Source organism: Seriola lalandi, unplaced genomic scaffold (genome assembly GCF_002814215.2).
Source record: "Seriola lalandi dorsalis isolate HSWRI2012SDOR001 ecotype SW California unplaced genomic scaffold, Sedor1 jcf7180002054579, whole genome shotgun sequence".
In the NCBI taxonomy this organism is placed as follows: Eukaryota; Metazoa; Chordata; class Actinopteri; order Carangiformes; family Carangidae; genus Seriola; species Seriola lalandi.
This window is the reverse complement of record NW_019525132.1, coordinates 1621036-1635805: the sequence shown is the minus strand read 5'-3', so window position 1 is coordinate 1635805 and position 14770 is coordinate 1621036. Positions and strand designations below refer to the sequence as shown.

Genomic DNA, 14770 nt, shown 5'->3' with positions numbered 1-14770 from the left:
TTTTTTTTTTTTTTTTTTTTTATATTTAAGTTTTTTGCAAATCACTCAGCCTTTCATGTTGTTAATCTATGAACCAGCACACACAAGGCCTACATCAAGCATACAAATGTTGCTCAGCTTTGGAGGCGGTATGTGTTATGCTATAAACTATGATCTCCTAGTTGCAGATTCAGTTTCTTTCATCCAATGCACGCTTTGTATTTCAATGTGAAATACAACACAAGATTTGGAAAACATGCTTCAGGCCAGGTTTGAAACGCAGGAGCTCTGTGTGTGTGTGTGTGTGTGTGTGTGTGTGTGTGTGTGTGTGTGTGTGTGTGTGTGTGTGTGTGTGTATTTAGCTGAATCTCACTGCCTTTCCACATAGCACCAGGTGTGAAGCACATGTCTGAAGGTTAACTCTCACCAGTCTCCTTCCTCTAAGTCATGTCGCTAAAAATAAAAACACTCTTTACAAGCCACAGAGAAGAAGCTGTGACAGTGTAAACTGGATTGTAATTCTGATATCTGTGTATGCGTGTGTTTGTGCTTACAGAAATACAATGGACACCTGCCCATTGAAATCAAGGCAGTGCCAGAGGGGAGTGTCATTCCTCGAGGCAATGTTTTGTTCACAGTGGAGAGCACGGACCCTGAATGCTACTGGCTCACCAACTGGGTGGAGGTAGGTTGGTGTTTGTTTGTCCTCTGGGCCCAGAATGACACAGGTGTGTTATTCTGTTACTGTCCCTTTAAGCTTGGGGTCAATTACTTTAGGAAGTTTGTAAGACAAGGGCATTTAACAGGCCAAACCATGGTGTGCATGCATTGTGGGAAATGTAGGATTCAGTGTTTTGTTTTTTTGGATCTTGACCCATACTGCAAACTAAAAGTCTGGATTTTGACCATTGTTATTTTTTATTCTTATGAGTCCCCTGACTTTATGGAAGTGCAGAACTAATGGATGGTATCAGTCTCCAGTTTTGGATTAGCTTTGTCATGTAAAAGACAGTTGTAAATTTCGCGCCCCTATACCTTCATATAACAGTTAAATCTTTAATGTGCTCCTCGGATTGCTACTAAAGCGACAATGCAAAGCTTATCAGTAGGATTTAATTGTTAGCTCTGTTTTTCTTATTGATTAAAGACAAAAGATACTAGCAATATTTATGCCCTTTTTTTATTACATTGTTGAGTTAATAGTTTTATAAAAATCCATAAACTATGTTGCTTGGCAGCAGGCCTAACGGCACTTCTTATCTCATCTTCTTCTTGAGGCCCACTGAATTACAGTCCTGCCATGGCCTATTGCTTAATCACCGCTCAGAGATGTGCTGTCACTGCAGCAAAGTGATTCATACAGGTTGGCTGAGATCAGAGAGTCAGATGTTGGAACAATTCTTGTGTGGTGTTTTTGTAGTCGACAAAATAATTTAAGTCCTGAATCAACCCCTTGCTCAGACCAATGTTCTTTTCCCTGAGGCATCACATCTCTGAAATGATTCTAGACGCAGTGCAGAGTGTTTGTCATCTTTATTCACTTCAGTCAATCAATCAATCAGTCAATCATTCAGTCATGTTTGTGGGCTGCAATCTGGTTGAATTATTCATGAAAGAAATACTTCAACATTTTAGGAAATATGCTTAATTTGCTTTATTGCTGAGGCGAGTTAGGTGAGCAGATTGATACTTCTCTTATGTCTGTACAGTAAATATGACGCTGGAGCCAGCAGCCAGTTACAGCTATCCTGGCTGTGTCCATAGAAAACAAAATCTGTGTACCAGCACCTCTGAAGCTCACGAAGTACAACTAAGCATTATATATATACTGTACATATATATATATATATATATATATATATATATTCACACAAAACTTAAAGTGTAAAAACATTGATTTGTTGGTCTACAGGGGGTTATGTGCTGAACTACGTCTTAGCCTTAACTTCTTCTCCGCTGGTTGCCCAGCAACTGCTCAGAGAGAATTGTTGTTGTTACACTTAGATTTTTGTATGAATTAAACAAGATATAGTGTGTTAGTCAGTGAGCATTAAAGGAGCTGGTAGGTGGATATTGTTACCTTCGGACAAAGTCAGACTAAATGTTTCCCCCTGTTCCCAGCCTTTGTGCTAAGCTAACAGTGCCAACTTGTGTCTTTAACCCTCACATGCATACTCTATCAGGTGACATCAGAGAATACAAACACTGTCATGTCAATGCAGATAAACATAACACACAAACATCAAGGTTTAGTAGATTTCAGTAATTTGAAGAAAGCAGTCGTCAGTTTGAACTCCAGCCTCTTCGGTATATTTATGACACTGGGCTAATGCACAGTGTGACTCCTCTCCGGGATCAGAAACATCTCATGAACTTAATGCTGCATGAACAGACTGTCTGCAGTGACTCGGCAGATCTAAATTCACTTACCCTGTGCAGGAAGTGCTCTCTCTTATCGTTCACCATGTCAGCCCTGTTTATCAACATCTTGTTTGACTTTTTGCACAGATTATTCATGCAGTGATTCTTTAGAATATGATTAAACAAAAACGATATGCTTTCATTGTTTCGATCCGTGTATGCAGGAATAAAGCTTTTGACATGATGTACAATATAAGTCTTGTAGACACATTTTTAAGCAAATTAGCCTGAAGGTTCCTGACTCTCTTCTGCATTTGGATCAATAATCTGATACACACACACTCGCCTATAATGACAAATACAGCAGTAAAATGAAGGACTGCTTGGACATGGGTCACCCACAGCCAAGAGCACTGTGACAGCACACATACACACCCACTTAGTCAGTCTCAACAGCTGATATAAATACATCCATGAACACACACACATACACACACTTATTCTTCATGGCTGATGTAAAATTAGCCGTAGCGTTCTGCCTGGTGTCCTTGGGTTGCGTCATTAGGTCAAACTCTGTTTCTCTTTCTCCTTCACTCTCCCTTTTTCTTTTTACTTTCTGTCATTTTCTTCTCATCCTGTTCTCCTGTTTTTTGCATCTTTGGCTTTTATCTTTTCTCTTCTTTTTCTTTTTTTTCCTTTCTGTTGTGTTCACCCTACGTTCCTCATTCTTACCCCTCTTGTCCTTCCTTATCTCCCTCCATTTTGATTTGGGACGTTGACCGAGAAGTTATGTGGGCATGCAAGCGTGTTTGTGTGTGCTTGGGTGTGTGTGTGTGTATGTGTGTACACACACAATCCTCCTGAGAGTTTTTTTTTACCGTCCTTCCTTCCTCATTTTACCATTAGAGATATTATCTCTCCCGAACTGTCATATGGTGATCATATATTGTATTTTAAATTATATAAATGCCACAATCATTTCGATTTTAAGTGAATATTAAAGTGAACACAGAAACACAATTCATGTTTTACAAGTGAAAGTCAGTCATGAAAAGTAAACAGACTTACCTAAGGCCCACCCTTATGTGCTTTCAGTCATATTCGAGGTTTATAATATGACTGACGTCAGTTAAATGTGACTTTTAGATTCCTCGAAAAAGGTTATGACCTTTTGCCTGTGTGTGTGTGTGTGCGTGTGTGTGCATGTGTGAGTGTGTGTGTGTGTGTGTGTGAGAGAGAGAACCTTGGCTTGGTAGTCACATGAGTCCATATTATGGTTTAGATTATGATTCATCTGAAGAGGCATGTGACCTACTCAGGGTTACAGGGTGAAAAACACACTGCATAGTATTAGTAGGCCAAGTCAAGGATGTGATTTTTTTTTTTTTTTTTTTTTGTTAACTATTTTTGCAATCCCTGAGGGGGAGGAAACATTGCTGTGCTTCTGGTATTTAGGAGTGTTATTTAATGAGGATTCACACACACACACACACACACACACACACACACACTTAGTTGTCATTCCTGTTATAAACACAGCTTCATATGAGTCATGACATGTTGCTGTCACACAGTGTAATTACATAATAATATGGGTTTCATGTGGTAGTGTGACCCAGTAGTCAGCGTATTAGGTTTCTCTGTCCTGGAGCGGAAATAACTGGTGACACTGTGATTTAATGGTTAGACTCTGATGTGTAATCTGGTTTTACTGCAGCTTAGGTTTGACTCTTACATACTGAAAAAATGAAAATCAAATATAGTGCCTTTGCTTAGTAAGGGGTACGGACAAAAACATACCACCACATATACATACGCGTGCTGTACCATGCAGATCGTGTGTTTTCATAAAATTTCCGAGGTGGTGGTGAGTACAGATAAGCCACTTGTTTTCTTATTGAAATCTATGACTCTGGTCCAGAGTTGACATGCGGCATCGAGGAATGTACTTTTCCCAGAGTTTGTCTTGTGTGAATGAGCACCCTCTTTGATCCCTCTGAGCCTGTTAGTTTTGGATATTAGTGCCTGTTGAATACTGGGAAAACAGGACAGTTGGACCAGACATTCACTGGTCTGTTCAGTACTGTAAAGAGACTTTTAACTTCTAATTTTGCTGTTTGTTTGTTTTTTTAAAGACTTCACAGGCTTTGAAAACAGAGAGGCTTTTTTGTCTAAGAATTGAGAGATTTAATTTTTTTTTTTTTGCCTTTATTATGATATTGAAAGTGGAGATACAGGACAGTTAGGGGAGAGAGGGAGAGGATGACATGCAGCAGAGGGGCCAGGCTGGATTCGAACTCGTGTCTCTGCAGTAAGGAAGCTGCCTTAATGGTACGCACTCTACCAGCTGAGCTACAGGGGCACTCTGAGAGACACTTTTAATCATACGTGCACCTGGGAAATCAGAAGAAGTGAACCTTAGCAGTGAAACACTGACACTCTGAAATGAAAGTAAAGACTTGAAGTGAACTGGACTCTTTGTTTGTTTCTTTCTTTCTCTTTCCATCAGACCATCCTGGTTCAGATCTGGTACCCCATCACTGTGGCCACCAACTCCAGAGAGCAGAAGAAGATCCTCGCCAAGTACCTCCTAGAGACTTCTGGGAACTTGGAGAGACTAGAGTATAAACTACATGACTTTGGCTACAGGGGCGTCTCATCACAAGAGGTATACTTATATGTGGAATTCTATTCTTACCCTTCAAACACTGGGAAGTTTGTTGTTTGGTTTTTTTTAAGCACACCAACAAATATGTTGAAAACAAAATAAATGTTGTACTTGAAATTTCATTCTTGATCTCAACCCAAGTTCCTCTTACTAGATCTTGCCTGAGCTTTCAACAGTATCAAATGGTCTTAATCAGCAAAATCAAGTTTGCTGGAGATACAACTTCCAGGACCTTGAAAATACTAGTTTGGCAAAACAATGCCAACTCATGGTCCTAATACAAGCTTTCCTCAGAGCTTTCAACCATATCACCTGTGGTGTGTTATGAATAAAAACTCAGAAAAAAGCTAGTAAGAGTACCTTGAGTTGGGATCTTTTGTCAAACAACTGAATGTAGCTTGAAATAAACCGCAGCCAGTCTTTTAATATCATACGCAAAATTGAAAAAATTCAGGAAGGGAGGTCTTTGCTATTTATCTTTCATAACCCCTCCCCCACCTGTTTGCAGACTGCAGGCATCGGGGCCTCCGCCCATCTGGTCAACTTCAAGGGCACAGACACGGTCGCAGGCATCGGAGTCATTAAGAAGTACTACGGCACCAAGGACCCTGTGCCAGGCTTCTCAGTGCCTGCTGCAGAACACAGGTAGATACACACATACACACTTCTCTCAAGGTTTTATTTATTTAATGTGGCCTATTGAAGCTTTGACCGTGCTAAGAGACAGATTATCTCCCTGTGTAGCTGCAAAGTGTTTCCGGGCTTTCACAGTAGATGTAGAGGCACCGCTTTCATTGTGATGTAGGGCAGTAGTTCACCACCTACTTTAATTATTACACCAGTCATGTAAGAACTCAGAGTAAAGACGGGTGTCTGCTGGAGTGCTCATCACTCCTCTTAAGGGATATACAAAGCTTGCAGAGACCTTATGTGTAAAGCGTGAATTCCTGTGCACAGTGGTAATTATGAGCACAGGCCGTGTATTCACACATTCCCAGAAAGCACCAGGGGTACAGTAGGCACGTCTCGGCTCCACTCATCTCCAGTGTTGCCTCTGGTGAGATAGTCCACATTGTGGCTAAGAGCCAAATTTGAAAGCAAACTTTTTCCATCCACAAGACAAATTGATTTTCAAAATAGAAAACTTGCTCCAGATAATGGTTGGTTATCAGCCAAAGCTGTCGATGGAGGGAGTATTATCAGCCTGAGTGAGAGTGTAACAAGTAATTGGCTGAGGTCAGTGTTAATTTGCTAGTCTGATTAGAGCTTGGTCACCCTCACACTCATTATGTGGTCTATCTATCTCAGTTTGTGAATGAGGCTGTGACTGGCTGGAGGTGAGGGTTTTGATTGGCTGCCGCTGTGACGAACATACCCTCATATGTTCCTGGTTTTATGGCAGACATACACACACACACACACACACACACACACACACACACACACACACACACACACACACTCTTTCTCTTTCGTTCTCATACACACACAGTTCCCTCATCCTCACCACCAGGGCAGTTAATGCTGCTCCACTGCACCCTTCTTCCCCGCTCCAGTGCATTATGGGATGGTGGCAGTAGTTGTCATAGTAACCGTTATGCAATGGCCCCCTTCGTAAAATCTGTTTCGTTTCCATCTCAGAGGGAGGAGTCGCAGTGAAATTCCACTTTGATTTTGATTTAGAAGGAAGGAAAAGGGAGCGGTGCTTTTAGAGTGTAAAGTGTGTCACCTGCAAAACTTTGAGTCACTTCAAATGTTTGCTGTAAATTCAATGTAACAGAAATACCCTCTGTCGAAAAATCTAAACAAATGGATGCATAGAAAGTCATGTTAAACACTGTAAAAAAAAAAAAAAAAAAATATTTACAGACAAGTAAATAGTCAAATATGTCCTGTGAAGAAACTGCCACCTGTCTCCATTTGTCAAATAGTATTCAGACATATACCACCTATCTGAGTCCCATAGTTTGAGTCTCACAGGCACTATATCTTTAGTACATGAAACCAAAAGCAAAATTCCAGTTGCCTTGATTTCATTGGGACGGTGTCTGATATCACAGAACATTGAAGTGAGACTTTGACCTTTTCATGTTTCATGTCACGACACAAACACCACCCTTCGTGGCAGCAGGTAAAAGGCAACATATTTAGATCCATAAAACATATTTGCCAGTATATGATGCACCTAGCTATGAGGCCTGAATTCCCCTTAAGCCCATTTATTATCATCATCGTCATCATGCATCCTTCAACTAGTCAACAGTCTTTAGAGCTACACAGCGAAGAGTAAAAATAATATGCCCTTGCCCCAGTATCAGTGGATTGAGTAATTAATTAACTAATCTCTTCAACCCTCTCTTCAGAACCCTTTAATTGTTATTTACATGTGATTTCTTTGCTCTAATGCCTTGCCTAAAAACAGTTTCACATCTTGTTCCTGAGTTGGTTCAACAAAGAAATACAATTTGCCTCATGTTTGGTTTCATCGAGGTCTAAAACCTGGAGTGCGCTGCCCTCTTCTGGGTGAACTGTGGCATTATCATTTGATCGCTGTCTCGTGACTGTCTTTATTATGAGAGAACGTTTTCCCTGGAACTCGCCCCTCATCTAACGTTCCTGCTACTTTGCAGAGTTTTTCACTTGAATGACCTCTTTCCACTTCAGTATTTTGACTTTCTTATTTCATTTATCTGTTTCCTCTCAACCCATCCACTTTCTTGCTGTTAAAGCTCTTACTCATTGTCTTCTATATTTTGATTGAATGTTCGGGTTTTCTATTTACTAGTTTAATTCTGTATTAAAAAGCACAAACCCTGAATACCAGTCACAGATGTTGTCTATATTATGTTATAGTTTTGATCAGCTGTATGTGAAGAGAAATGATTATAGAGCGATAAATAATAACTTCTCTGCCGTCCTCTCCTCAGTACCATCACAGCGTGGGGAAAAGACCATGAAAAAGATGCGTTTGAGCACATCATCAAACAGTTTCCCAGTGTGCCCGTATCCATAGTCAGCGACAGCTACGACATCTACAATGCCTGTGAGAAGATCTGGGGAGAAGACCTACGGGGGCTGATAGAGAAGCGCAGTGCAGATGCTCCGCTGGTTGTCCGGCCAGACTCAGGAAACCCTCTTGATACTGTTTTGAAGGTGAGCTCATGTGGCCAGCTCGGCTTTTAAACTAGCATCTTAAAACAAGCCAGGAGACTACCCCTCCCCTCTCTGTACCAGGTTTTGGAGATCCTGGGTAAGAAGTTTTGTCCAGAGGAGAACTCTAAAGGATTTAAGGTTCTCCCTCCTTACATCAGAGTCATACAAGGAGACGGAGTTGATATCAACACACTGCAAGAGGTAGAGACACATGAACAATTTGGTTACATCTGTCACCATATCTTTACATACACTATGTCGACAACAAGTTTTGACTGTGTATGTTTTTCCACAGATTGTGGAGGGTATGAAGCAACACAGGTGGTCCATTGAGAACATTGCCTTCGGCTCCGGAGGGGCTCTGCTGCAGAAACTGACCAGAGATCTGCTCAACTGTTCCTTCAAATGCAGCTATGTGGTCACTAATGGACTGGGGGTGAGGACTGGCACATTCTCTGTTTTTTTTGTTTTGTTTGTTTTTTTGGGTTTTTTTTTTTTGTTTTTTTTTAAAGCAGCTATGAAATTTTAGTGACCATTTTTGGAACAGTGTGGTGTTTAAATAAGACACAAAAAATGATCAACAATGATGGTAATGTAACAGTTTGCAAGTGGGTGTTAAGCGTTGCATGTTTTTGTCCAACACATTAATTTCGATGTGCATTTCGCTTGTTTTAGGTGTCTATTTTTAAGCGAGACACATAATAAGTACAAGACTTGGCTTTAAACTTTGTCTGAATTTCCTGTTTTGTTTTGTTTTGGGTTTTTTTGTCAGTAACAGAGCATGATTTGAAATTCCCTCTCCGTTTAAATCTGACATTGTTCTCTGTGTTGTGAGAAAAGGTGAACGTGTTCAAGGACCCGGTGGCAGACCCCAACAAGAGGTCAAAGAAAGGTCGACTGTCTCTGCACCGGACGCAGAGCGGAGACTTTGTGACCCTGGAGGAGGGCAAGGGCGACCTGGAGGAGTATGGCGTGGTGAGTTCATTAGCTCAGTAGTACACATCAAAGCTTTTGAGTCCAACACAAGGGAATTCACTTCACCAACACTGACCTGCCTGTTCTCTCACCTTCACATTTTCTCTTTCTCTTTTGCTGTGCCTCCCCACTTTCCTCCTTACTTACTCCTTTCCCAACTTGTTTTTCTGTTCACCTCCAGGACCTGCTACACACAGTCTTTCAGAACGGGAAGATTGTGAAGACGTACACATTTGATGAAGTCAGAGACAATGCAAAGCTCAAAGAGAGTGAGCTTAAAGAGTTGCTGCACTGAGAGCAACACTACTAATCCCCCACCCCACCTCCCTAACCCCCCCCAACCAGAAAAAAAAAAAAAAAAAAAAAACCTCCCCCTTCTATCACTTCACCTGTTGGCCTCCGACATCACCCCAGAAAGTGGAGGTAGCGTGCACTGCTAATAGACCCCTAAACCCCTGAAGCCTGAGAATCCCCTGAAAGGTTCCTTAAAAAAACCTGACACTCCCTGACAATTTGCAGAACTTCCCTCGGTTCCAAAATGCTGTTTGGATGGTTCTATAATGGAGGGGGAGGGGTTTTGAAAACTCCCACACCTCTGTTCAACGGCAAACACCCCATGAGTGTGAGGAGGGGGAAGAGAGAGAGAGAGACAGAGAGAGAGAGAGAGAGAGAAATGTGTGAGAGGTATAGTAAGCGACAGGAATAGCAGTCGTGTAGAGCGAGAGAAGTTTTTGATTATGATGATGAAACCGTGACTTCACATCCCTGTGCTGCTGCCCCAAATTGATTTTTGTATTCGTGATTATAAGTGTGTTGCACTGATAGGCCGGACGCATGGCAACGTAAAAGATTATGAGTGGCAACGTGTCAGAGACGCAAAAGCCAATGAGATATGATTGTAGGGTTTTCGAATGAGCTCCCGGCGGCCGCATGAGGAGTGAACACATGGCGAGTCAAAGCGAGAACGGTCATGACAGAAAGAGAAATATGAAGCCACACTCACACCAACGACCGTGCCCCGTGTATTGTGTACAGAACTGTTTGGAGAAAAAAAAAATACATGTCTGAATCTACTTAGCTTTGTCTTTTATGTGAAGGAAGCAAAGGATGATCATGGTATATAGCATTGCACCTTTAACACTGATTGACAACAGCTGTTGTCTTGCTTTGAGTTGGTAACAGAGAAGACCATGAACACTTACCGTCATTATGGATGATGAAGGAATACATTTTTCCCCACTTTTCTTGCTTTTAATCAGTAGTTACGGCCAAAGTTATAAAGGCCAACATCTATCAAGTACTATATGAGTATTTTGTACTCTTACTCTAAATAAAATGTTATTGGTGCATCTCTGAAGGTATATAAATGATCATCTACTGCCCACAGTGCATTCACATCATGAAGGCTCAATCCAAAATGCAATTGTACCAGGAAAATCCCAAATTCGGCTCATGGAGGGAAGATTTATCCAATCTCAAAGTGATGTTTTTAATGATTTTTGAATTCCAGATTCAGGTCTGTTTCCACATGTGTAACCACTGGACTAAATTCTCCAGAATTTGTGGAAAATAATGAATGAGTAAATTAAGAAAAGATCATTTTCCATCAATAATGCAGTGTTGACAGAGTCCTGGAGAGGCCCTAAATCTTTACAAAACTAAGTAGACAAGATTGGATTTTCCTAATGGACTAGGAAGAGTGAAAAATTTCGGATAGGAGCTTCATGATGGTGAATGCTCTTGAAATCAGTCTTTGCTGTATAAGACCAAGAGCTGATGTAAAAAGAAAAAAAGAAAAAAATGAAATACATCGCAGAAATTTTCTTCACTGGAATGAAGATGATTTAACTATGTGTTTATGAAAGATTACATATGTGGCTCCTGGGGTGAAATGTATGTTAAATGTTGGTTTCTGATGTGTGTGTGATTGGATCTGTGTGTGTGCGCGTGTGCGTGTGTGTACTTTCTTCCTTTAAAGGATTGTGTAGTATTCCTTTATGCAAATGTACTTGTTGATCGGGGGAATAGAGAACACTCTTCCTTTTACTTTGCCGGCCTTTTGTTCTGAAAGGAAACACAGCAGTGTGACAAACAGGTGATGATACACTAGTGAGTCTGTTTTTTGTGTTGTTTTTTTCCCTTCGGGCAATGTCAAACCAACCACGAGGCAGAAAAGTGAGACACAGGATCAGAAATATTTTCTGACAGCAATATGTACCAGCCATGCTTTGGCAGCTGGTGGAGCACAGTTGCTGATGAGCAAAACATTGCCCTTAATATCACTGCCTTAACTCATGAAAATGGAAACAGAGAAACACAGAAGTCACTGGAAAAGTGTGGATGTGCACAGTGATGGCACTTTGCACTCCTGTTTGGATTCATTGCCCAGGTATAAATGGAATGGCCTTTTGGAGTTGATTATCTTCCCATTCAGAGCCTCTCAGTTGGGTGTCACTCCTGCGTTCGGTCACAGTGCTGAGTTGGCCTTTTTCAGAGTGAGGGGTTTTTTTTCTGTTGCAGTGCTTGGAGGGATTTCCGCAAGAGTAAGGGGCTGGTGACATCACAAAAAACATGATGGAAATTTTCAGTGTACAGTAGATGCGGTGTTCCTCCTGTCTTAAGTTTTTGTAAAATAAAAAGGCAGCCAGTAACGCGACACATTTTGCTCTAGGGACAGCAGTGTTGGTCAGTCGGTCGGTCGGTCCACTACTTTGGTCCAGAAGTATCTCAGCAACCACTGGATGAATTACCGTGAAATTTGGTGACGACGTTCATGTTCCCCCGCAGGATAAAAAGCATTCACTTTGGTGATCCCTTAACTCTTCATCTAGCGCATTATCATCAGGTCAAAATTCTAAATTGTCCTAGACTTCAGTTTATAAACAAATACCTGCAAAACGAATGACATCCTCATCTGCCTCAGCTGTACTTTAGTGCTAATTAGCGAATGTTAGCATGCTAACATGCTGAAATATGCCAAATATCACTATGTTAGTATGCTGAAATTAGCATTTGTCTCAAAGAACACCCACACAGAGTTACTAGCGTAGCCGGAGAATGTCTTTTTTAAAGTAAAGGTTTATTGTGCGTCTGTACACTCTTCCCCCTGCTGCTTCGCATTCATAGCTTCGCACGTTCTCACCTGGGAGCTGCCCTCTGCTTTAAAAGTCCACAAAGTGTTTGCCACTGAGCAGCTTGACTGCAGCTATTAGAGCCTCAGTGACCTTATTCACTTTCCCCATGGACACTAAAAGTCAGAGAAAGCTAGCAGTCTTTAGTTTAGACATAGAAGAAACCTGTGATGTCACTGACTCCCATCTCTCGCTGCTGGCTCACACAAACCTGCTCAATCTTAGACAAGCTGGTAAACACAGCTAGTCACTACTGAAACAATGTCACACTATTCTCTTTTATTTTTTTGTTCTGTTTCCGTCACTGCTGTTATCTGTCAAATCATCTGTTGTTCAGTTGTTCTGGAGAAACAACACAGTTGTCCTCTTTTCTTTTCCAATTATGGGGTGCAAAATTTTGATTTTACTATTTTGATACTGTCTCGGTTCTTACCTCAGAGAAATTTTATTTTGTATGACAAAGGAGAAAAAATTGCCAGAAATATTGAAGTAAATATCCTTATTTACGAACGATGCGGCCATACTGCCTTCTCACTTGTACATACAACAACTAGTTTGGCTGGAAGCAGAGAGGGCAGGTTAGGGAGACGACCACACCAGATAATATTATTATTATTATTTTTGTCAGAATGACCATTTTTGTACCAACAGAAGAATATCCAAAACTGCTTGACCTAGCTGGCAGTGTGACTGTTTTTTTTTTTTCTTCTTTTTGTGACTGTCAAGCTTTTAGCTTCTTGTGTGTGTGTGTGTGTGTGTGTGTGTGTGTGTGTGTGTGTGTGTGTGTGCCTGCGTGCGCGAGCGTGAGTGCGTGTACATGCGTGCAGTCTTGTGTGAATGCTTCGTGTGTATTGGATGAAAAAGTGTTTGTGAATACTTTTTTTTTTCTTTATGTTGTTGTTGTTTTACTTGTATGTATATGTTGGTTGTCCCAAATTCTCTCCCAACACAACTGATATTTTAACTAACATAACTTGCTATATTGTCAACAATACACTGATTAAAGATGCCACCCTGGTTGATTTATTATGCCTACTTTTGTATAGGATTGATGTAAAATGTCATGTCTCTTGTTCATTGTTGCCCCTTTCAGTTTATGTGCAGTCAACTACTAATATTTGGTTCTCTAAGAGCCGTGTTGCATCTTTCTTGGAGTTCAGGTTTTTGAAAACATAGAAACTGCAATTGTACAAAACTAGCAAAGTAAAACTCAAATACACTTTATTTCATGGTTCTGTAATTTCCTAATAATTTCCTTGGAAGATTTGCTCCCTAGTAAACACTAGTAAATTATTGCTTCATTATTAGGAATTGTATTTGTCATATTCCATGAATTGCATGCTTGTCTGTAGACGTATTTTTGCATGTTGAGCTGAGCTGCTGCGCACTGACTCAGAGACTCTCTAGATTAGAGAGTGAACTGAAATGAATTCATTGGAAGTGCGCTGATTTAAATCTGATTAAGACCAAGTGACATGCTACTTTCCAGGAAACTTCTTGCAAATTATTTGGAAATTACTCTGAAATTATGAACTCGTCGAAAAAACATTTAATATCTCACTGGTTTTTACTGAATACCTGCAAGAAATATCTGAAAGCTCTTCGAAAGCCTATTAAGAAAATGCAGGTTGTGATAATTTAATGAAAACACACCTCCTCTTCTCTTTCTTTGCTGTATTGTCACCGTATATCTGTGTGACCGTAAAGTGCTGCGTCCATACAATCAACTGTTTTGTTGTCCTCAAGCTGCATTTCTATGTATTGTCTGCTTGGTGTTGCTATGCACTGATTTTCTACATTGACAGAGCCCATTGTTTCCCACACAAAGTAAATCTCCGCTCCATCTCAGCATAACGCTTAAAGTTAGTAGCAGGCAGTAACATGTAAGGGAGGAAGATTTAAAAAGGTACGTCACTGAGTTTGTATTACACTTTTAGAACGTTTGGGGGACTGTAAGTGACCCCTATAAAATGTTGCTTTGCTGGATGTTTTTTTTTTTTTTAACTTCTCACCTTGCTGCAGTCATGTAGAAGTGTCCTCAGGGGTGAGGGTGCAAGAGAGCTCAAGTGACACTGGGTGTGGTCAGAGGTGAAAATTGACCGTTGCCTAGAGAAGCAAAGGAAACACTTGTATAATATCTCGACTATTCTTTTGACACAATGCATACAACTGTTTTTACAGTTTTATTCTATATTATTTCTTATTTATTCTCCCCATTAGAGCATTGCCCGGGTCAACATACTGCACGGTTAACATTAGCTCATTGCTGGTAGCCTATAGTGTAAGTATTAGTGTATATTTCTAGTCATTTTGTATCTTTGATATATAGACACAGCATCTCCATTTCAGGTTATCCACCAGAGAGCAGTGAATGTTACAGGTCGTGCTTATTACATAATAAGTCACAATTCTGCAAGTGTGTTTTAAGGAACTATTGGCCTCAGAAATCCAGTATCAGGCAGATTCTACTTCATGCAATGAGCAAATTTATCTTACAGTTAAA

At 40.6% G+C, this 14770-nt stretch overlaps 1 protein-coding gene across 1 annotated transcript in view; it reads left to right on the top strand.

Annotated features, from left to right (window-relative positions):
• nampt1 (nicotinamide phosphoribosyltransferase 1) overlaps window positions 1-13293 on the top strand; it is a 22889-nt gene extending 9596 nt beyond the window's left edge. The window contains exons 4-11 of the mRNA XM_023418008.2: window positions 536-664; window positions 4850-5008; window positions 5517-5653; window positions 7936-8161; window positions 8243-8362; window positions 8457-8597; window positions 9002-9136; window positions 9318-13293. Coding sequence (XP_023273776.1) covers window positions 536-664; window positions 4850-5008; window positions 5517-5653; window positions 7936-8161; window positions 8243-8362; window positions 8457-8597; window positions 9002-9136; window positions 9318-9431 — 1161 coding nt within the window. The 3' untranslated portion in view covers window positions 9432-13293. The remainder of the gene's footprint in view (window positions 1-535; window positions 665-4849; window positions 5009-5516; window positions 5654-7935; window positions 8162-8242; window positions 8363-8456; window positions 8598-9001; window positions 9137-9317) is intronic.
• Window positions 13294-14770: the final 1477 nt, after the last annotated feature.